This window comes from Pundamilia nyererei, unplaced genomic scaffold, assembly GCF_000239375.1.
Source record: "Pundamilia nyererei isolate P.nyererei 1_Seehausen unplaced genomic scaffold, PunNye1.0 scaffold00013, whole genome shotgun sequence".
NCBI lineage: Eukaryota > Metazoa > Chordata > Actinopteri > Cichliformes > Cichlidae > Pundamilia > Pundamilia nyererei.
The window spans coordinates 4,595,666-4,617,157 of NW_005187414.1; the positions used below are offsets into that span (position 1 = coordinate 4,595,666).

General features: G+C 40.9%; 1 protein-coding gene across 3 annotated transcripts in view; it reads left to right on the forward strand.

Annotated features, from left to right (window-relative positions):
* Positions 1-21,492, forward strand: part of evlb (Enah/Vasp-like b) — a 47,885-nt gene that overhangs the window by 16,762 nt on the left and 9,631 nt on the right. For all 3 annotated transcript variants that reach the window (XM_005724956.1, XM_005724955.1, XM_005724954.2), the window contains exons 2-3: positions 14,422-14,590; positions 16,504-16,681. In XM_005724956.1, the coding sequence (XP_005725013.1) occupies positions 14,422-14,590; positions 16,504-16,681 (347 nt within the window). The remainder of the gene's footprint in view (positions 1-14,421; positions 14,591-16,503; positions 16,682-21,492) is intronic.

Consider the following 21,492-nt stretch of genomic DNA (forward strand, 5'->3'; position numbering starts at 1 on the left):
AAATACAGGCCATTTACCATTTACCATTTGTGCCTTGCACAGACATAAAGGACCATCCGAAGTCTTAAATCCTCTGTCGCTGAGATTATTTTTCAACTTTCTTCTGTCACTATAATGTAATCCAAGCAGGGTCAGACGGAGACAATCCTCAGTTTAATTCCGTTGTTCCACCTGGTGTCTCGTCTCTCTGATGGGAAGATAAGTCAGAAGTATGCAGGATGGTGTAAAGGCAGCGGTTTTGCTGACTAGAAGTCCTTACAGCTACAGACGGGAATGAAAACCACTGTTAATATCAAGGCAAGAGTTTCTCATCCGCTATGCTGAAAAATGCATGCAGGTGTTGGCCAAACATGAAAGTTGAGAGCACCTAATCTTAAATTAAACCTCCTGCCCTGCCCATCATGATTTCCCACTGCCTTTTCAGAGACTCAGCATTAGCTCTCAGGGGTAAGGAAACTCTTAAATGCTTTATGCAATCATGCGGCACAGCCGTAAAAGAAACCTTGTGCTCTCTTCGCAGGCTTTCAGCTGGTATTAAACCATAAATTCAGACCTCTTTCTTGGCACCACATCGTCGTGTTATTCCTTTCGGCTGTCCCAGCCGACCTCTGCGGACGGCCGGAGGCGTTCAAGGCATTATTTGGTGTTGGGAAAGCGAACAACAAAACCTTCACAGCAATGAAACATGAACACTAGGCACATCACGTAGTTGGATGTAGTTATAGTTTATAGGTCTGCATTTACCGTCTTTTAGAGACAGAGATTAGAACTCATACAATATTTCACAGCGGCACATACACAAACTTCCACTTACTCAAATGGATGCACCCTCAGATGCACAGTTGCAGCCCTGAGAGACAGTCATTTGATGAGACGGGGCATTGTGCGCGCTGTAATTACAGAGTACGCTGTCTGTGGGCTTATGTTGCTGTTTTTTTAATTCATCTCTCACTGCTCATTCATCTTTTCTTCCCAGCCATATTTTCTAGGCCAAGCGAAGATTCCACTCCAGTTGTCATGCCAACAGATTAGCGTGCTCTTGCGTGGTCTCAGCAGTAGACTCTAGGAGTGCATGCGTGTGCACGTGATCTTCTGAGCGTGTGTGTGTGTGTGTTTATATGCATCTTCTCTGTGGGGTTGCCGGCTCTGACATGCATTCAGATACACACGAGCTGAATATAATCAACTGTGTGTTCACACAGTCGTACACACAGTGTTTGAATAAAAAGCTTTTCATTATCTAGTCTATCACACGTCATGTAGTTATTTAAACTCATTTTCCTGAGCATACCAGCATCGCCTCTTGTCTTGGAAAAATGGGACAGTTAATATTTGGGCTAAAAGCACAGACCATATAGACACAAAAAAAACACAATGTTACCTTGTGGTTTGTGGACCTCTATTAAATATTGTGCCTGTTGCCATCTTAAAATTTTTTATGTTTTTTTGCACAGCACAGTTTTTAAAAGTACTACTCTATCTGCTGATACTAATTAGCTTGGCGAGCATTGTAAATTCATAACAAATATCTGTTAATTAATGCAAAGTAAAATACAAATAAAATGAGGAGCAAATATGTTCTGTTAGTACAGTTAAGCACACAGCAACGCACATTTGTAAGCCTGGACTAACTCTATAAAACAGATCACTAATTTGAATTAGCTGAGCTGAAGTCCTAGCTTGCTAGGCTATGCCATGTTAGCTTTCAGGCTTTTCTGTGGAATCAGCTCCCAGTTTGGATTTGGGACACAGACACCCTCTTACTTTTAAGACTAGTCTTAAAACTTTCCTTTTTGAAGAAGCATAGTTGTGGTTGGCTCAGGTGACCCTGAAACCTCCCTTAGTTATGTCTTTGAAGGTTCTCAGTCATCCAGGTCATTGTAGTCTAAGAAGCTTGGAAAGAAAAGCGTCTGGACTTGGACACTGGACACCTTGGCTCGTGTGATTAGGTAGAGGATTAGGGGCTCCATTGTCCCTCTTGGGGGGACACTCCCATAGGGCTTAAATCTGGGACTCCCCACCATTTGACCTTAGAACTGAAGAAGCTTCTCTCATGAGAGGTGAAATGTCTTCAAGCAACTTAAAGAAGTCCAGACGCTTTTCTTTCCAAGCTCCTTAGGCCTGGTTCTGCTGGAGGTTTCTTCCTGTTATAAGGGAATTTTTTCTTCCCACTTTTGCCAAACGCTTACTCATAGTGAGTTGTTTGATTGTTGGGGTTTTTCTTGGTGTTATTGTACGGTCTCTGCCTTACAATATAAAGCGCCTTGAGGTGACTGGCGTTGTAATTTGGTGGTATATAAATAATATTGAATTGAATTATTCTACCATTCATGATAATACTAATGATCAATGATATAACAATGCCACATATTTACATTCCCTAGCACAGACAACAATGATAGTAGCCCAGACATGTCTGAGGGCAAGAGCAACATGTCACCTTCTTTAAAAAAGGGATTTACTAACATGCTACTTCAATAGTATGGAAGTGGTCTGGCTACAAGTAGTCAGACCTTTAAAGGTACTTGCAAGAAAACTGTTCCCACTAAACGTGGAAACAACAAACTGGTTTCACCATTTGAGACAAAAACACACTATTGAGACAACCTGGATATGCAGGCACATGAGGAGGAGATACTAGCAGCTGGTTATATGTGACCCAAAAGTTTAAAAAAGAAACAAACAATGATTATAGCAAACACTGGCGAAAACAGTGGATGGAAATTAGTTATGCAGTTATGTGTTTTATGGCCAGAAATATGATGAAAACACACAAGCGGAAAAGGAGGTCTTTAAGCAAGTGGTTAAAAAGCTCTTGCCAAGATACAACATCCCAGGGAGACCTTATTTGTTAAGCAGTTATGTTATACTTGAACTTTTTTGTCCTTAGGTTTGTCTTGTGCTTTGTTACTACTGTTGCAATATGATGCTGCTGGCACTTTGTGGCAGTAGATTCACACTTTGAATTAGGTAGCCTGTCATCAGTGACAACAGCTCATTAGAAAAGAAGGATGGAAAATACCCTTGGTTTTGTTTGTACTATCGGTGACTGCTGTCTGCAAACTACAGTAAAATATTTTCTCTATATAGTCATAAATATTATTGCAAGTTTGCTTAAAATATCATGAGGCTATATAATCCACCTTTATACCACAGTGCATCGATACGCACCTCACCCAAAACATAAGGAAAAGGTTTAAAGTTTATTACAATCAAAACAATATCCAGATCAAGACTTTCTGGGTACCAAACTACAAACTTTTAAAAATCTGATGTGATTTTGGGCATTTTAAACATGGATATAAGTTTTGGAACCAGTCGCAAGTGGCCACATGTCACAGTTACCTGCAGAAATCGGGCCAGAAAGAGAGATAATTTTAAACTCTGTCTCCTCAGAGATGAACTTTAAAATCCGCTGCTCTATTTTGGTTCTAATACGCCGTGTCATATCCAACAATAACAGCTATTACTGAGTCACATACAGCAGTTTTTTCTTGAAACCCAGCTTAATAGCCAGTCTGTTTGTAAAGAGTCATAAGATGTTAACCATGACATTTACAAAGCCTGAATTTCACACATGAAATTTGTAACCCATGTCAGTCAGGGGTTATTTTTAGGCTTTTCCTTTGCAAGTTGAGCACTTTGGTTTGTTTTATTGCTGTTTGTATTAGAGCGGCAGGCTGTTTGACAGTCTGCTGTCTGCTCAGGCCCATGTTTCTCTCTTCTGAGTCTTCACTTTTCGGCCAACCCCCACCACCACAGCACCACCAAAACCTCAAATACGCAGGCAAGCGAGCTGCTTATGTAAGCGGCCTGCATACCGGGCTGAGAGTTTACTTTTCTCTAGCCCATTTTTCACAGATATATACAAAAGCACGCTTCAATGGATAAACATGAAGTGATTTATACCATGGGGCGGTAGACACACTCACATGCACACACACACGCTCACAGAAAACAAGAGAGGTGTTCTTTTAGAATTTAAAAAGAGCCAGAATAAAATTGAATTCGCTGATACCTTGAAGCTGAAGGACGTGTATCACAGACATCTTCACCATTTCATTTCCTGACGTCATATCAAGTATGCACAGGCATAAATAGGAATTCGTTTTTATTTCAGATCTGTTTTCAAACCTGCCAAACATGATACGACTAATCCTTCAACACACGATCACATAAACGTAACTTTACTAATCATATAATGGGTTTTTTTTATGGCAAGCTAACTCTGTCTTAATGATTTCTTTCACAGTACTATGCAAAAGTCTTGAGCCGCCTCTCATTTCTTGAAATTTTGCTTACTTTTGTCATTTTTGAGAATTGGTCTTAATAGAGTAAAGAAGGCATGTCAGACATAAAAAACTATCTACATTTCATGAACACTATCTGTCCTGTTCCTTTAGAAATAGGGGGAAAAAATAATCTAAAACAGAACCTGAGAGATCCATTTGTGATTCACTGAAGCTTTATCAGAAATGATATCAATAGATGGAAGTGAAATGGGTAGAAAAGGTCATTCAAAACTGAATTGTATTGAAGCGGTGCGAGATCACCTTGACAGAGAACTGAACAAAAGGCAGCGAGAGTTTTGCACTGTACTCTATATTAGTTGGCTTATTAGCTGATTGCTATCAGAAAAACAGCCAAAGAAAATGGAATCATTTTGTTATTGTAACTTTAATATAATCTAAATGACATTTCATTTTTTTCTAGTTCAGCATTTTAGAATATGGCTTACTCCCATTAAAAAGTTGCCCATGAGTGTTGAGGTCCTTTAGCAGATTTGTTTTCAAACACAGAGAATAATGCATGTCAAACCTTTTTGATTAAAAGAAAAAAGTTTTAGGAGAAGCGCAGACATGTTCTGGCATCCAGTACAGCAGACTCTAGCTTCACTAAAACTGCAGAAGCAACTGGGAGAAACTCCTCGAGCCACTGATTGTGCATATTCGCCGTGTAAATGGGTGCTTGCCGAGACGCTGGGATAGGTGCAGAACACTTAACCAAAGTGGCTCCTCATCGTGCCAACTGGCCCCAGTGGTTGGATTGCAGTAGAACACAGTTTATCCTATTTTCTATGAAAGCTGAGCTTTAGTTCAGGCTCGCTTTGCTCTGACACGCTTATAAATCTTTAAGCTGTCAGCTGTTCTTCTCTCTGCCTTATGCAGCTTTGATGTTTCATGCAGCGGACGCTCACATGTGCAGAAATACACGCGCATACTTGTTTGCACTCTACAAGAACTTCCATTGTGCACCATTTTTGGCCACTTCGCAGGCAGAGGATTCTGCATCATTCTCCTGTCTAGGAGAACAGAGAGCATTTTGTAAAGGAGTTAGACAAAAAAAAAAAAAGACAAACAATTTGTGGTGCCGATTGTTCTGCCAGCTAACTCTCGGGATTTGGCCGTTCCCCCTAAGCAGCTGCCTGCGGGACAAAAAGACACTTTCTGAAAGCTGCCTTTCTCCTCTTCTACTTAACCACAAATAGAAAGAAAACAAAAACTTTAGTACCATAATTTATCCAGTAATCGAGTATAATAAATCTTAAAAACCAGTAAGGCAGTGGGAGAAATGGGGAAGAGTCACCAGAGCAGCAGACAGTAATATTAGCCAGGAATGTTGGAGGGATTTAAACCTTAGTCTGGAAATAATGGAGCTGCTTGCCTGGCTGTGTTTTCCTCAAGGTTGCTTCTGCAGCGTGTTCAGGGGCTACGTGAACACGACTGCTGTTTTTGGATATAAGGAGCAGCACAGCAAATTGGAGAAGCAATATTTGCTTTTAAACGCCTAAGATTGTGTGTTTGAGCCAATTTCTACACCATGATGTACTGTAACCCTCACCTCACCTGAACACACAGATACACACTGATATTTGATACTAAAGTCATCCTCTGTGATGACTAAGCACAGTCAATTACAGTATGTGTATGTACCTTTTTACTGCACTTAAAAAAGATTGCATCAATAGTGTATGGTGTGCAGTGTTTTTGAGTGGCCTGTTTACTGGAAAACAGCACTGAGTCTGTGTCAGCGGTGGCGTGTTATCAGGATGTTTATTATGCGTGTATTAACCTCTTGGTCCGCTTCAGCAGCATCACTGGACAAGCTAATCCAACAAATCAGTTTAGAACATCTTGATCCCCGAATGACAGTCACTGCTGCCGGACAGCACATTTCCATTCATGGACTATAGTGTCATCCAGTTTGTTTGATTGTGTTCTGTAGCTATCGTTTTCAAAACTCGGTGAATTGCAAGGAAAAGAGTGCAGAAAATCCTCAGCGAGCAAGAGGAGTGAAAAGAATTTACAGTTTTGATGGGATTAACTGCTGTTACGTGCAGAAGACAAAGAGAGAGTGCATTCATCAAAAGTTTGAATGCACAGAAGAAAATTAGACAAATTTGTTATTACATTTTATTTTTGTATCATACATAGACACTCAAAAAACTTAAAATATCTTCCAAGCAATGGAACATATTCAAATAAGAGACAAAGCCATGAAAGCGAAAAAAATACAATACTATATTACAAGAAAACACAAATAAGTAACATGTTCCCCTCCATGCATCCACTTATCCCATAAAACCACCATGGAACTCCTATTTATCCATATTATATATTCTGTATTTATATATGTGTGTATATATGGTATATTTATGCTTTTATCCTTACTCTCATTCCCCTTTATTGTATCTGTAACATGTATCTGTAACATGCAACTTCTGTCGGTGCTGTGCTACTGGAAACTGGATTTCTCAGAGGAACTCACCCGAGGGATTAATAAAGTTTAATCTAATCTAATTTATCTCCTTATAATCTGTATATGAAGCTACGTTTAAATTAGAAGTTTATGGGTGAATATGCCAATAATTAAAAGTCAGTCAATAATTTTTCCAACATTGAGATCTCTAATGCAGTTTACAAAACAGCTGTTCTGTTTTGTTCAGTTAGTGTGCGATTTCTCATTTCTCACATACAATGCAAAGTTAAAATTTAGATTTTGCTAGACGAGTGAGCACAACTTTAATCATACTAGGGCATGCAGTACTTGGAGATTGTGGCACAACCAAAATGCAATAAACTTGTGATCTTTGAATGCTGGCTTGGAAGACAGCGACCAGGTCTGCAATGACTCGGAGTCGTTAAAAGCGAGGTTTAAAGAGGGATATTGTGGGTTTGGGGAGCTCTAAGTTCTTGTCTAGCAGAGCAGTGTGGGGAAATGACTTACTTGGAAAAAAGTCAAACCACACTTTTTGTTGTAGATTTTTCTGTTGTGTACAGTCAGCTGACTTGTGCTTCTGCTGCTGCTGCTGTTTCTGAGGTTTCCTCTCTTTGTGAATTCACCAAACTACATTCTACAACACGTACCCCAACATGAGCCATCTTCTCCAAGCAGGTCCTGTTACTCTGGAAGTTATACTTCCATCATTAAACTCTCTGTTGCAGAATTCTCTCATCTCATCTCTCATCGTTGCATCCAAGAGTTTACATTTCAAGTTCATCAGATTCCACTGGCAGTCCTAAACTTGGAAAAGAAACTCTCATCTTCCTCTCCTGTCCTCTCTTTCTTACATCTTCCTGATCACATATTATCATTTATTCTTCCCTGGGAAAGCTAGCACAAAAACAGTTGTGTCACATTTGTCCAGCCATTTGAAAGGCTGAATTTCAAATTAACTGTCACTTGTAAAAAGAAAAAAAAGTTTCTGTTTATGCTTCCTCTTCATCTCCAAGGCTACATAGATAATCAAGTACTGCGAACACAGATGTATTGACATCTGGATCATGCACACTTCTCAGTGATGAGACAGAAAACAGGATGTGTGCAGGTGGGCTCATTTAGTAGCTGAAACATCAGAGCCATTGAATTAGTTAGTTTATTACTCTAGTGTGAATGAGTCATCACGTTAAAGATTCGTTTTCACTTTTTGTCAGATTTGATCACTATCAACTCAAATTTGCCCAAAGTATGACATGATTATTGCTTTCACAGTAAACATCAAACATTACTTTAACTGTTTGTTCATCAGTCCTCTGTGCAAAGGCCTATGACCTGAATGAGGAAGTGAATCTAATCATCTTTGCACAATATGAAAGGAACTTAAAAGTTGCAGGGCTGCGGCCAGTGTTTAAGCCACTTTGAAAATGTAACTTCACTGCAGTCTTCATACAGCCATAGAGGGGTTTAGATAGGAATCTGTACTGTGCGCACACACAAATTTGCATACAGCTACAGCTATTTTAGGCAGATTCGTCTTTGTTGTTAGCGCACCGCTGCCTTGAGCAGCAAGGCCCCAGAAAGTGGAGCAGCACAATAGCTTTGATGTTGTGATGTCTGCAGGGTGTCGTACTGTAAGAGCTGCAGCCAGTATACTGAGAGAGACAGGGACACATATATGTATGTGTGTGTATATATATGTATATATATATGTGTGTGTGTATGTGTATAAGACTTTCCAACAGCACAGATTACTGCTGAAGACAAAACCTGAACTGACACACTGCAAATGCTCAGAGCTAAATGTGTCGACGGCAGTTCACACAGGGAGAGTGGCACAAAAGTTAAAGACAGAGTGGACTGACAGTAATACTGCAGATATACTATATTGTTAGCACCAGCTATAAGAGATGTTGTTTCCCTTCTTGGGTTGCTGACTCATAGCATGGAAAATTCATTCCAGTGGTAAAAAAGGCCTGATGAAATCCTAAATGCATATTTTATTCATCTCAGAAAGAAAAACCAGCTCGCACAGCAGTGATTCAATCTCTGCTCTTATGCAAAATGCCATTACCGAGCAGTTATTGTGCTAAATTTAAATTCCACCTCCCTCTGGTTTGCCAATTTATCAGCAAAAGAGAGGATCAAAGTGCTAATTATGTTTCATGCCTCATCTTTATTTATTTATTTTTAATGTGTATCGCATCTAAAATACTTCCCTCTCCTCTGCATATGTGTTTTTTTTTTAAATACCTGTGTTTCCTCTCGTCTGACAGCTTTGCTGTTCTGCTGTTCATGTCAGATCAGACGAGTCACGCCAGAAGAGTAAATCTTGCGCGAGCACACAGGAAGCTTGGCACTTGGAACGTAACGCTTTGACTTTGCAGGTTAGGGTGCACAAATGTGACGGAGCCAGGTGCCAGTTAATTGAAGGATCACTGCAAAACGCTTATGAACAGCAATCGCTCGCTCACACGCTGAGCAGATCTTCAAGAAACAGATAAATCTGTGTGGGAGAGAGGCGAGGTAAGAAAAGCCAAAGGCCAAAGTGAAAGACTTTGAGTTGGACAAGCATCTTATTAACCCTTAGCTGACCTGAGACCCAGAGGAAAAGCGCCTAATGGGCACATTCTCTGTGCTTTTAAGAGAAGAAAATAAATAGGAGGCATACACGGGTGTTTCTGGGGCATAATTAGTCTTCACTCCTGCAAACATTCAGCAGCATGAATGAATAATTCATGTGTTTATCATCACACACTCATTAATCTGACCTTAGACACTCAAGATGACTTATTAACTCAATCCCAAAAAAGCATGCGCAAAAGCTAACTTTATAGTTTCTGTGATGCAATTCTATGTTAAAGTCATTTAGACTATCAGGGTTACATCATTCAGCTTTCTGCTGTGCGTAAAGATCAGGACTCTTTCTGCTGCATGCCTCGTTTTGAGTTCAGCATCAGAGGATTCTGGGAGAAAAGATGCAGCAATAATGCACCAGAGCCGGTCGCTGTCAGTGTTTATGTTGCATCCTGTCGCCTATGGGTGCAGTCATCATTGTCAAGGTTACATTACTCAAAGTCACTGAGGGGTGAAAGCATTTCTGACCTTGGCCTGTTTACAGCTTCAGCTTCAGAGCCCGGCCAGAGCTGTTATAATGCTAAAGAAAATCATCTTTGTACGCAGAGGCAAGGCTGAAATGAGTGAGCGCCCTTTGCACTTGTATATAATCCCCATACACCAATCACTGTGCTCTGCAAATTGCACCATTTCTGTGGAAGCGACAGAAGGACAGGATTCCCGAGCAGCTCTCCGAGATTTCTCTGTCTGTCCCTGTCAGTTTGAATTTGCCGTAGCTCTGGCTGGGTGCATTCAGACCCAGGACGATGGCATTTCGAGTGCACGCGTGTGCATGAGTGTGTGCTGTCAAGGTAAATTCAGAAGCATCTTATTTATTCATGACATTCCTGCAGTTATGCGCATGCGCAGGTGTAATGTGTGCAAGTGTGTGTGTGTCAGTCAGGAAAAACTTGTTTTCATGTCACCCACTCCATCCTCTTCTCCCCGTCTCTTCCGCTTTTCTGCTCAAGCCTCCTTTAGCTCAAGAGCCTCATTTATTCATGCTTCTGGGCCCTTGATGCCATTTTCAGCTGGCAGCCGAGCACTCCTTTTTAAAAATTAACAGAAGTCAGTCGAGTTAACCGAAATAAATTCAACACGTCATTGTCCTGCTGGGTCCGGTGCTGAATTCAAGCGTGCACCAAAATGCAAGACAGCATTGGTGTGGATAACAAGCTTTAACCTGAGAGAACGTCATTAAAACACGGGCAGCAGAGCAGAGTGTGAATGGTCTTTGAAGTCTTGGTCTTCATCTTGTTTGAATAGATTCTAGTCCTGCAGGTTTTTAGTTTCTTCCCACTGTCTCGCTCTGTCACTTTGAAATAAGGAGAAGAGTTGGTATTGTTTCCGTTATTCCAGTGTTATCCTGGTGCTTTTATTTTCACAGATACTTTTCTCTTTACTGGATCAAAGTGTTTGCTCTTTGATGCTGTTTTTTTGTTCGAGTCAGGCACATTGTCTCGCAACGAGCATCCCTTATCCCGAGGGTTTAAGTGAGGGATACTACGGCGGTGACTGGTGACTCACAAAAACCCCAAAACAACAAAAAAACTTGCTGTTTGACACTATTTGATGACTTATCAGTATTTTGTTCTGCTCAAAAAAGAATTAAAGACTGTGGATGGCGGGGAACCTCGTGTTTGCAGAGTGTGCTGCTGGCAGGCTGTCCGTCCAGTGACAGGTGATGCGGCATCTGGCAATTTACATGTGGGGATATTGTCTTCAGTTAGCTTCAGTAAGGAAGGGGGAGTAGCAGGCTGTGTTCATTGGATTTGTTAAGAAAAAGCCTGGACAGTAAAATATCAACACAAATCAAGAATTGCCAATTTACAATTCATACATGCTGCTACTGTTATAATTGATTATTTGGAAAATTGTCTGTTTAGCCCATCAGACTGTGGTCAGGTTAGTCCCTGCCCAGGTAACCTTTATGTAGGAAACACAGGTAACAAATTCTTCAAAAACCACCTACGACACTCATATTTGAAACAAGCCACTTTAAGCCATCTTCTTCTCTGATTGGCTGCCCCCCTTGAAAGGAAGGCTTAAGGAAGTGGTAGGAGGTTGCTGTACACCCAGCCAGAGGTTTCCTGACAGAGATGACCATATTGGGGATAAAGAACTGTCTGAAACAGTGTTCAGGAGCACTCTTATGACTAAACTTTTGGCTAACAGGAATTATTTGCACATATTGTGTTCATTATTTAAAGCTATAGCCATAATATCTTGATGCACGCGCAATCATCCAGTTAAGGAAATCCCCCAAAACTGATTCCTTTCTTCTGGACACGGTATTTTCAGTGGAACAGTTTGTCCCTCATCAAAGAGACTCCTTCAGTCATAGCTGACTGCAGGTTTCCCCAATCTTATAAACAGTACATCTGAATAATGACTGAAACAAGCACTACTAACAATGGGCTGTGAGTTCAGTTTCTTTATGGTGAAAGATGTAGCCTTGATTCAGAGATGGTCTTTCCCTTTTAAATGGCCTCCCTGACTCCAAACCAGCGTTCCTCCCTTCCAGGATATGCACATCCTCATCATTGAAAGCGATTCTCATTGGCTCCACTTTCAGAGTCACCACCATCTCTAAGCAGCGTATCAAAGACGTTACATTCATGCAAATTAATTACATGCTGAGTGTTCAAATGTTTGTGAATTTTGTTGGTTTCCTCTCTTTGTTGTGATTAGTGACGGGGTCATTACACAAAAAAGTAATTATTGCACATATTACACAGAACACTTTTCTTAAAAGTAATGCAGTACATTCCCAAAAGTTGATTCTGATCATCTGGATGTAGCGTTTTTAGTGGGAGAAATGTTTTGTCGCTCATCCAAGTGACTACTTCAGTCTCAGCTGACTGTAGGTTTCCCCAATCTTATAAACACATGGCAAACATATGTTTCTACCTGTAGTACTCACACTTTTATGTGAAATAAGTCAAATAACACTTGGTCAGTGTTGTCAGTGAGATTGGTCTATTGTTGAGGTTGGGTTCGTCCTGTAATCTCTTATGAACTACCTTCACTGCTTCAGCGACTGGAACACAAGTAAAGATAGATGTAACATAATATGAGACCATTGTTTCCTCCATAATTGCATCTCTCATCTTCTCAACAAAATCCAAAGTGTTGTGGATGTGGTGTTCAGAGCTGCCTACCAACAGGTTGAGGATCGAAGCCAGAAACTTTGAGGTGTTATAGGTAACTGAGTTGATCGTAGAGACAAAAGGTCTTAAAGGTGCACCCTGTTTATGTATCTTCGGTAAACCATACAGACTTGGTGTAGCTTCCCCTGTGGTATGAGATCTGGTCATTGTCTGAAAAAGCCATTTGAATGAGTGACAAAACATTTCTCCCACTGAAAAATCCCACTGAATTTTTGCTATAGCCATAATGTAACTGTCATTTTTTTCTAAACTGTTTAATATCTGTCCTTATGCTAAGCTGTTATAATAACCTCCAGGCTGCAACGCTGCACTTAGACTTGAGATAATCTATCGTCTCATCTATTATCAACAGGGCAAATAAGCCAAATGTCAGCCTATTCCTTCATATAATATCCCATCAGCATTTCCCCCACCATCATGTATGATACACGCTTATCTGCACCATATGCTGCCTCCACTCACACACTCTAAAAGCCAAGACTTTCCCCTCTTTTCTCCACTGCTCCTCTTTTCTGACGCAGCTCATTCACAAGGGCCTTAAGGCCTGATCCACTAATTTTAGCTTGGCGAGGAGGCAAAGACACAGATGGGACTCTTCTTGTTAATCTCATTTGCAAGTCTAAATTGTTTCTGTTTCTCTCCTGTGTTTTTCCATTTATCGCCTTTTACCGGCACCTTGATTGATATTGTGCAGATACGGAGCACGTGACCTGGAAATGATCGTAAACAGTGCATCATCACGCTCAGTGCTATTTACAGTGTGTGTGTGTGTGTGTGTGTGTGTGCATGTGTGTGTGTGTGTGTGTCTGAGGAAAAGAGGGAAAGAAGGACGACCTAGGGGGCTGTGATAACACGATCAGATAGGAGAGCAGGCAAACCCAACCTAACACTGGAGGCCACACACACACACACACACACACACACACACACACACACACACACACACGTATTACAGTCCTGCCTCATTAAGAACATGGGCAGATGCTGGACTAGCGCTTGATTACATTTGGATTAGACCATTAGTGAAATGCAGGATTAGAAGACAGAGTTGTTGTCTTGTTCACCATAATTATCTCACTTAAATCCTCCGATTTTACAGGTAAAGGAAAGTTTGACATTAGACGTCCAAATTGCTTGAAAATGACTTTCTTCTTCCTGCGCTGACAATATTTTCACCCTCCTGACCCACTGAGTGTTTTACATGATAAAGACTCAGCCGCTGTCTAAATCAGTGGTTCAATTTTTTTTGCTTGTGACTAATGAAACATAAAGCCTCTTGAATTTATTTCCTCAGGACAAATCCATTCATATAATGGATTTCATTCATATCATTAACGCAGAAATATTTTTCAATGTGCTCGTGTGCAATGCTGTACTTTGTCGACTATAGAGCTGAAGCCTAAACATGTGATGTGGACACATTATTTGTTACAGTGTCATCATCGAGTTTCTTACTGGAGAAACTTATTATGTTGCACATCTAAACAAGTAATCACATAATGTGAAAAATATGTTCAGAAAAAAGGCAAGAGTGTTTTTATTACACGTTTATTACAGAATGAATTATTTTATGGGTGTATATATAATATTTATTGCCGGTTTTTGGATGTGATTGAGGATGTTGCACACATCAAATACTTCTAGTTATTGTTTTATAACGTCTCTGTCTGATGGTGGCAGTTTATGATAGATGTTTTTGCTCTGATTTTTAGTGGTTTCTGATATCTAGACTAGAGGGGTTAAGAAGGGAAATGTCTACGTCCAATCACAAGCTAAAGCAATGACACCACAAACTAGAAAGAAGAGAAAGAGAGGCGAAGCTGCTTTGGGATTAACTCTGGAGCTGATAAACTCTCTGCTCCCCACATATGACCAACTCACCCTGTTTCTCTCTTCTTTGTTTTAATGTCTCCTCCAGTGAGCAGAGTATCTGCCAGGCGCGGGCCTCTGTCATGGTCTACGATGACACCAGCAAGAAGTGGGTGCCCATCAAGCCTGGCCAGCAGGGATTCAGCCGCATCAACATCTACCACAACACTGCCAACAATACCTTCAGAGTGGTGGGAGTCAAACTGCAGGACCAGCAGGTAAGAAGTGCAGATGCTGGAGGTAAACTTGTTGCTGTGGGAGGATTGCAAATAGTCTGGATTGTGACTTGACTATACTGAAGGAGAGTGAGAACAGCGGAGAACCAATGAAGTCTTAAAAATTTCTTCAGTCAAAGTCTGTGTGTGTGCGTGCTTCAAACCTCATGAAATCTTAAAGCTCACCCGCCTCCGCTGTGACTTGAGTGAAATCTTCTTCACCGTCTGTCAGCCTCTCCAACGGCAACAGCTCATTAGCACTCGGCTCTTTTGCACCGCCGCAGACGTGTTTGACGATAAGACTCGGAACACATGTAAACAGCGGGGTTATCAAGCACAGCAGTAATCAAAAACTGACAACTACAAAGATGTCTGAAAGTGGCAGAAAACCTACAAAGATTCGGAAAATGAAAATGGAGATTAAATAGCCAACGGGATAACTTTGTCTTTTTTTTCTTTTTTGGGGGGTGGTGGAATCTGGAGGATCGGAGCCTAAACCAGCTGCCATAGGACGAGAGGCTGGGGTATACCCTGGACAGGTTGTCAGGCTTTTGCAGGGCTATCAAGTATCATTTCAAAAGTTAAATATTAAACAACTCATTTCAAAAAAAAAGGTTAACTAACAGAGCCTACGCCAGACAGCTGATTGCATTAAGACACTAAGACTTTGACTGCTGAAGTTCAAACTGAATCAGTGTGCAACATAAAGGTGACGAAAGGTGATTTAAGTGATTCTGAACATGACATGGCTATTGGTGCCAGATGGGCTGGTCTGTGTATTTCAGAAACGGCTGATTTACTCTGACTTTCCCGCACAATTATCTCTAGTTCCCAGTGAATGATCAGGAAGAGGAAAGAGGAAAAAAAAAGGCGGTTCTCTGGGTGAAATGTGTTGCTGATGCCGCAGGTCAAACCAGAGTGGTCACTGTTTTGAGCTGAATGAAGCAAATTAAGATGACAAACTAGTGAAGGAAATAAAAACACCTGAAGAAAGAACCTACAAAATAAAACAGGAAATAACACGACAAACAATACACCTTTTTCCCTCACTGTGTGTTTATACACCTCTCTGCATTTAATTATTAGTTATTATTAATCTCTGGCTCTCTTCCACAGCATGTCTGTGTCCTGTATTCTTCCCCACACCCCCAACCGGCTGCCCCTCCCTGAGCCTGGTTCTGCTGGAAGTTTCTTCCTGTTAAAAGGGAGTTTTTCTTTTCCACTGTTGCCAAAGCACGTGCTCATTGGGGGTCATATGATAGTTGGGGTTTTCTTTATTTTCTTTGTATTTTTTTAGGGTCGAGACTTTACAATATAAAGTGCCTTCAGGCAGTTGTCGTTGTGATTTGGCGCTATAGAAATAAAACGTAATCGAATAAACTCACTCAGTTGGATATAAAATCACACAGCAGGGACTAAGTATTAAAGAGAACACGATACAGATGTCTTCTCTTCAGAAGTTACTGTGAATTTTGAAATTAAACTCAAAAGAATTGCCCAGAGTTCAAAGAGTTAAGTAGATGTCAGTGGGTAGCTGTGGAAAAACAAGATATAAACGACAGCATTTTTTCACAGCTGTGTTTCTTCTAAGTTACAGCTCGTGATGTAAGCAACATAAAAATGAGAAACACAATGACTATTACAAGCTGTGCTGCTCTCAGACACAAAAATGTTTTATCTTTATAGTGGCGCAAAACACAGCGCACTCAGAATCCACAAATCCTTCCAAACAATGCAAGTTATGACCGTGTTGTATGTCTATGGGCGCGCTGCCATCTGTGGATTTAAATCATTTTTCAGATAAAAAAAAAAAGAAAAGAGAAATAACCTTGAAAAATAAAAACTCTCCGATAAAAGCGAAATACTTTTCCTAACTGATGACTGCCTTTCCTGCATTCTCCTCTTGTCCTTCAAAGGTGGTCATCAACTACTCAATAGTGAAGGGTCTCAAGTACAACCAGGCCACACCAACCTTCCACCAGTGGAGGGACGCCAGGCAGGTCTATGGCCTCAACTTCGCCAGCAAGGAGGAGGCCACCACCTTCTCCAATGCTATGCTCTTTGCCCTCAATGTCCTCAGTGCTCAGGATGGAGGTGCGTTTTCCCACAGTACAAGATGCACACATGCACTTGAGAAATGGAGGATGTCTTCTTATTTCATTTTATTACTCGATAGTTAGCTCCACTTTATTTCTCTCAGATAAGCACTCGGCACTTTTAATTCACAAAACAGGGCTGAACATGTGTGACTTAACACGGCGGGCAAAATGGTTAAAATGGGTTCAAATGTCAGGTCATCATGGGTATGTGAGATTAGCTCTCCCTGAACTTTCCATGAACCAGCAGAAATGATAACCACCCCCTTACATTCTTTATGTACACGTGTAGAGTGATAGTGTGGTGCAAATTAGTGTCAAGCAAAATTCAGAGTGTAGCTGTGGGCAGTGGGCTGCTTAACTGCTGAAAGCTGCTGGATCATAGCCCATAAGAGTGGGCGATATAGTGGCAAAGTCATATCACAATATTTCAAGAAAATGTGTGACATTTCAGAAGATATAGGAAAAAAAATACTGAATGCTTTATTGATGTTTGTTGTAATTTTAAAAAGAGCAACTTTTTCACTAAGTTGCTGCACATTTCCTGATTTTAAGTGTGAATCTATTGAAATGTGAACACAAAAGTAGCCTAGGTTGTGTTTACCCTTGAAATTTCAAAGTAAAAGTGTAAAATGACTGCTTAACACTTTAACAATAATAATAACTAAAGTTAACCTTGTAACTCTTCAGGAGCCTGTATGATTGGGTTGGGCTTTTAAATCAGCTGCTTAAAGCCTTGTTTGGCAGGCGTGGTTTGTGGCGCGGCTGAGGTGGAGGCTGACACACCTGAGGTGCATCAGCTCGTCACGCCTCCCCTGCATATAAGAATGAAATGGGTCCTGAATGTTTTTCCATTACATGTGGCTGCAAACTGAAAAGCTGCAGCCGGGAACCGTAAGAAACAAGCAACTGAGAATAAAGAAAGGAGTATGCTGAAAAGCATTGAAGTGTGGTCTTTACTGCCACGCCTTGCTTTTCGATCACGTATTCCACCCATTGTTTGCTCCTCCTGTTGTTTGGAGTTCAGCTAGTAAGGCCTCCAGCTTTGCTTGATGGGATCATTTGCTTACATTTGGGTCCAACTAGAGGTGGACGGATCAATCCAAATATCGATAGTATCGATACTAATGCTGGTATCAGATCGATACCAGCATCGTAGGATTGATACTTTGTATCTATCCTCTAAGTTCAGTATGTAGCCCACTCAACTGTGTTAAATAAATTGTCTTTTCATGAAATTAAAAAATATACCTCAAACATGCCCCCTTTTTGTATTCACTTTTATTTATTGCCTAAAGCACATTTAAACAACAGAAACTGGTCCGAAGTGATTCCAGGTCTCCTACAAACCCAGTTTCAAAATACGTTAAAAGTTCAAAGGTGTGTTTTGTTGTGTTAGCTAATTATTTTTAAAATTAAAAGTCACGCTGATTTAGTGGTCATTAAATGAGAAGCTGCTTTCCTCTTATATAAGCTGCCTTTATAGGTTGAAAGTATTAGTATCGGTATTGGCAATACTGACCCTGTATTCACATGGTCACATATCATCAGCTGTTCCAATTATCTCCTCCTTTGTACCCTCCTTGCATTCAGGGTGTTTTTGCCTCGTGTGCTGAAACACTCTTTCCATTTCCATCTTTAACAGATTTCCCTGAAATATTTTGCAGAGCACTGCGATTCATTGGAAGTTGTTGAAGTAGCTCCCTTTTATGTAATAAATTGTCATCCGAGCTCTCAGATACACTTCGGCACTTCGGATATTGCAGTATATTTTTATTTCACATAGAAATTTCCACCTGTATCATTTGCCGAGAATGCGATATAGCACAGACCTAACAACCGTAGACTCAGCAACGGACAGTTCAGTCAAGCTGAAATAAAAGATGTGCAGGTCTGAGACTGAAATTACAGAAGAGGCAGGAAAGGTTTCCTGCGGAAAGTGATCTAAAAATAGTAGCCATACTTGAAGTTGTCTGGATATCACAGAAGGTTGACTCTGTTCATCTGGATGCAGAGTCTTCAGGGCTGAGCCTAAATTAGTCACTTGGAGGATTGATAAAATATTTGTCACACTGAAAACTTTCTCAGTGTCTTTCAAGGGGCAATAGAGACTCTGACATCATCACATCAATCTGTCATGACATCACTTCACTGGGGGCTTAGCAATAAGATTAATTCTTTAATCTATTATAGATCAAAGATACAGCTATCTGACATGCAGACAGACACAAATGTAATTATTTAATTAATATAAGCTGCATTTCATTGTGATCCCCACCAGGGCTTGCTGGGACACATCAGTGGAAACAGAGCTGTCGTCAGTGTTATTGGTTCCATCTGTGTTTTTCCTGCTGTAAGCCAAAACGTCTGCAAAAGGTTCTATTTAAAGACTTCAGCAGCGAGTATACATACAAGACAGGCAACCTCAATCCTCCAGAGTTCTGTGTATATGTGTGTGAGAAGAGAGACAGACAAATGTAAACTGAGGAGCGACTGAGAGGCAGAGTGACAGTCACAGCTTGCCAGTTATTACTCCAGCAGCAGCAGCAGCAGCGGCGGCGTGCTTCCCCCTGCAGTCCCCTCCAGCCTCTTAATTAGAGTGAGTCATTGAGAAGATCTCCCTCGGGCCCCGTTCTAGAGAGCAGATCTTTTCATCTGCCTAATAACATGGGATGGGGAACAAAGAGGCTCGAGTGACAGCAACCAAACGCAAGTGCACAAACACGTTGGGGAAGGATGTGCACATCTGACAGATAGAGAGACTGATAGCATCTCAGTGCTAGCAGCTTGCCATGATACAGCGCTCACAAAGGTCGTATCATAACACGCACAGATCAACTTTTATATTTACGCACAAGTGCGTGATCAAGGGGGAGAATTAGGAAATTAGTTTATTCCGGTATGTTGTTTCCTATTTTTATTTCTCAGCATGGCACAGGACCTGATTTTTGCATATCCATGCTCTCCAGCTGATTACATAAGACACGTTCACACTTTGTAAAGCTGAAACCAGAACATGGGTGTTCCTTGCTTGTGCCTAACACCCTCTAGTGGTAAGGAAGTCAAAACCTGACCTTTTGTCCTTAAAATTGCTTTCACTTTTAGAGAGGAAATATTACATGATGTAGGATATAAAACTGAGGAGGGGATCAAAAAGGAACATATGAAACAGCCGAGCACTGTTTATTCTTATTGCTTTGCAGGCCTATTTTCTCTGGGTTTTACAGAAAGATGTAACCTGTCACTTGTAAAAAGTGATCACTGTGTAAAAGTGATAACCAAAAGTGCCAAATGAACTCATATTTTGGAAGTAAGATAAGTCATTAATGGAATAAAACAAAAATATGATTGTTTAACATTTCATAAAATGGTATTAGCCAAAATAAGCCATTTTTAAGACCTACATGTAAGACCTGACAGGTGACAAAATAAAGGGAATTTTAAACTCTCGACTCTCTATAAATAGGAGTCGTCTATTCAAGGAAGACATACGGAAAAGGATGCGAGTCATTTGCTGTGGTCAGCATCCAGCCACCCAACTGAACACCTGCATTAACACTGTAAACTTTGGGGGTCACTGACCTCTCAGACCCACCAGAGAAATCCTTGTATGATATGAAACTATTGATTGATCAACTATTGATTAAAGGGAATCACTGGAGGATGGTTTTGCACTCATCCACTAGACCTTCAGAGACTTAGCAAATCAATGCTGGGAAGTGCTGACGATGTTCTGGTGGCATGTGGGGACGCAACTGCTTACAGAGGGCACTGGCACTGTTGTTGTTCTGGAGCTTATTAGAGCACCGGCCATTTGCTATCTTGTCACATGACACCCAAACACCAACTAAAGAATAAACTTTTGTTACTTATGTGACAAAAAAAACACTTTTGTTACTTAGTAACTCTTTATCCCCGCCCCCCACATGTTTGAGCCTTGATGTAAACCTGGAGTGCACGTGGATCATCTCGCTGTAATATTTGTGTGGCTAAGCAGCACTAGGCTGTGTAGCCTAGAGACAAAGTCGACCTTTTGAAACATTAAGCGGATATTCTCGCTGTGCTGCTGCCGCTCCTGGTGTTAGTTTCAAGAAGATGACAGATGATACTGTTGGTGAGGTAGGATGGGAGGAGGAGGGAAAGGCAGGCAGGTGAGGTGTGTGAGAGAGAGAGAGATAGTGAGGGAGATGATGAATGGAGAAGAAAAGGAGGAGGGAGAGGAAGAGGAGCTGAAGGCAAGAGATGGTTAGGAGGGAGTGGGTCTGTCAGTGCCTCTGTGTTTGCTGCAGCCGGTTTCTCTTCTTCAGCATGTCGTGTAGGTAAAAAAAACTGTGTGTGCAAACATCTGCATGACAATTCTGATTTTGAGTTTGTGTGTGTAGTTTTTGTGTGTTAATGGCTATTATTGTGTTATTATAATCCAGTAAATGGCAGAGTCAGTCAGGAATCATTAGCTGAATAAGGTAAACAAACTCAAATGGAACATATATTGGAATATTTAAACCAGTTAAAGCAGTGCAATACTCTGTTGTAGAGCGTGGCCTTTTTCAAACATGTAGAATAGCTTTTGTGTTAGTAACCCCTCCCTAAACCTGGTTCTGCTGGAGGTTTCTTCCTGTTAAAAGAGGGTTTTCCTTCCCACTGTCACCAAGTGCTTGCTCATAGGGTGTTGTCTGATTGTTGGGTTTTTTCTGTATGTAGGGTCTTTGCGTTACAATATAAAGCACATTAAGGCAACTGTTGTTGTGATTTGCTGCTGTATAAATAAAATTGAATTGAATTGAACTTGGCAGGCTCTGTTACTCACTC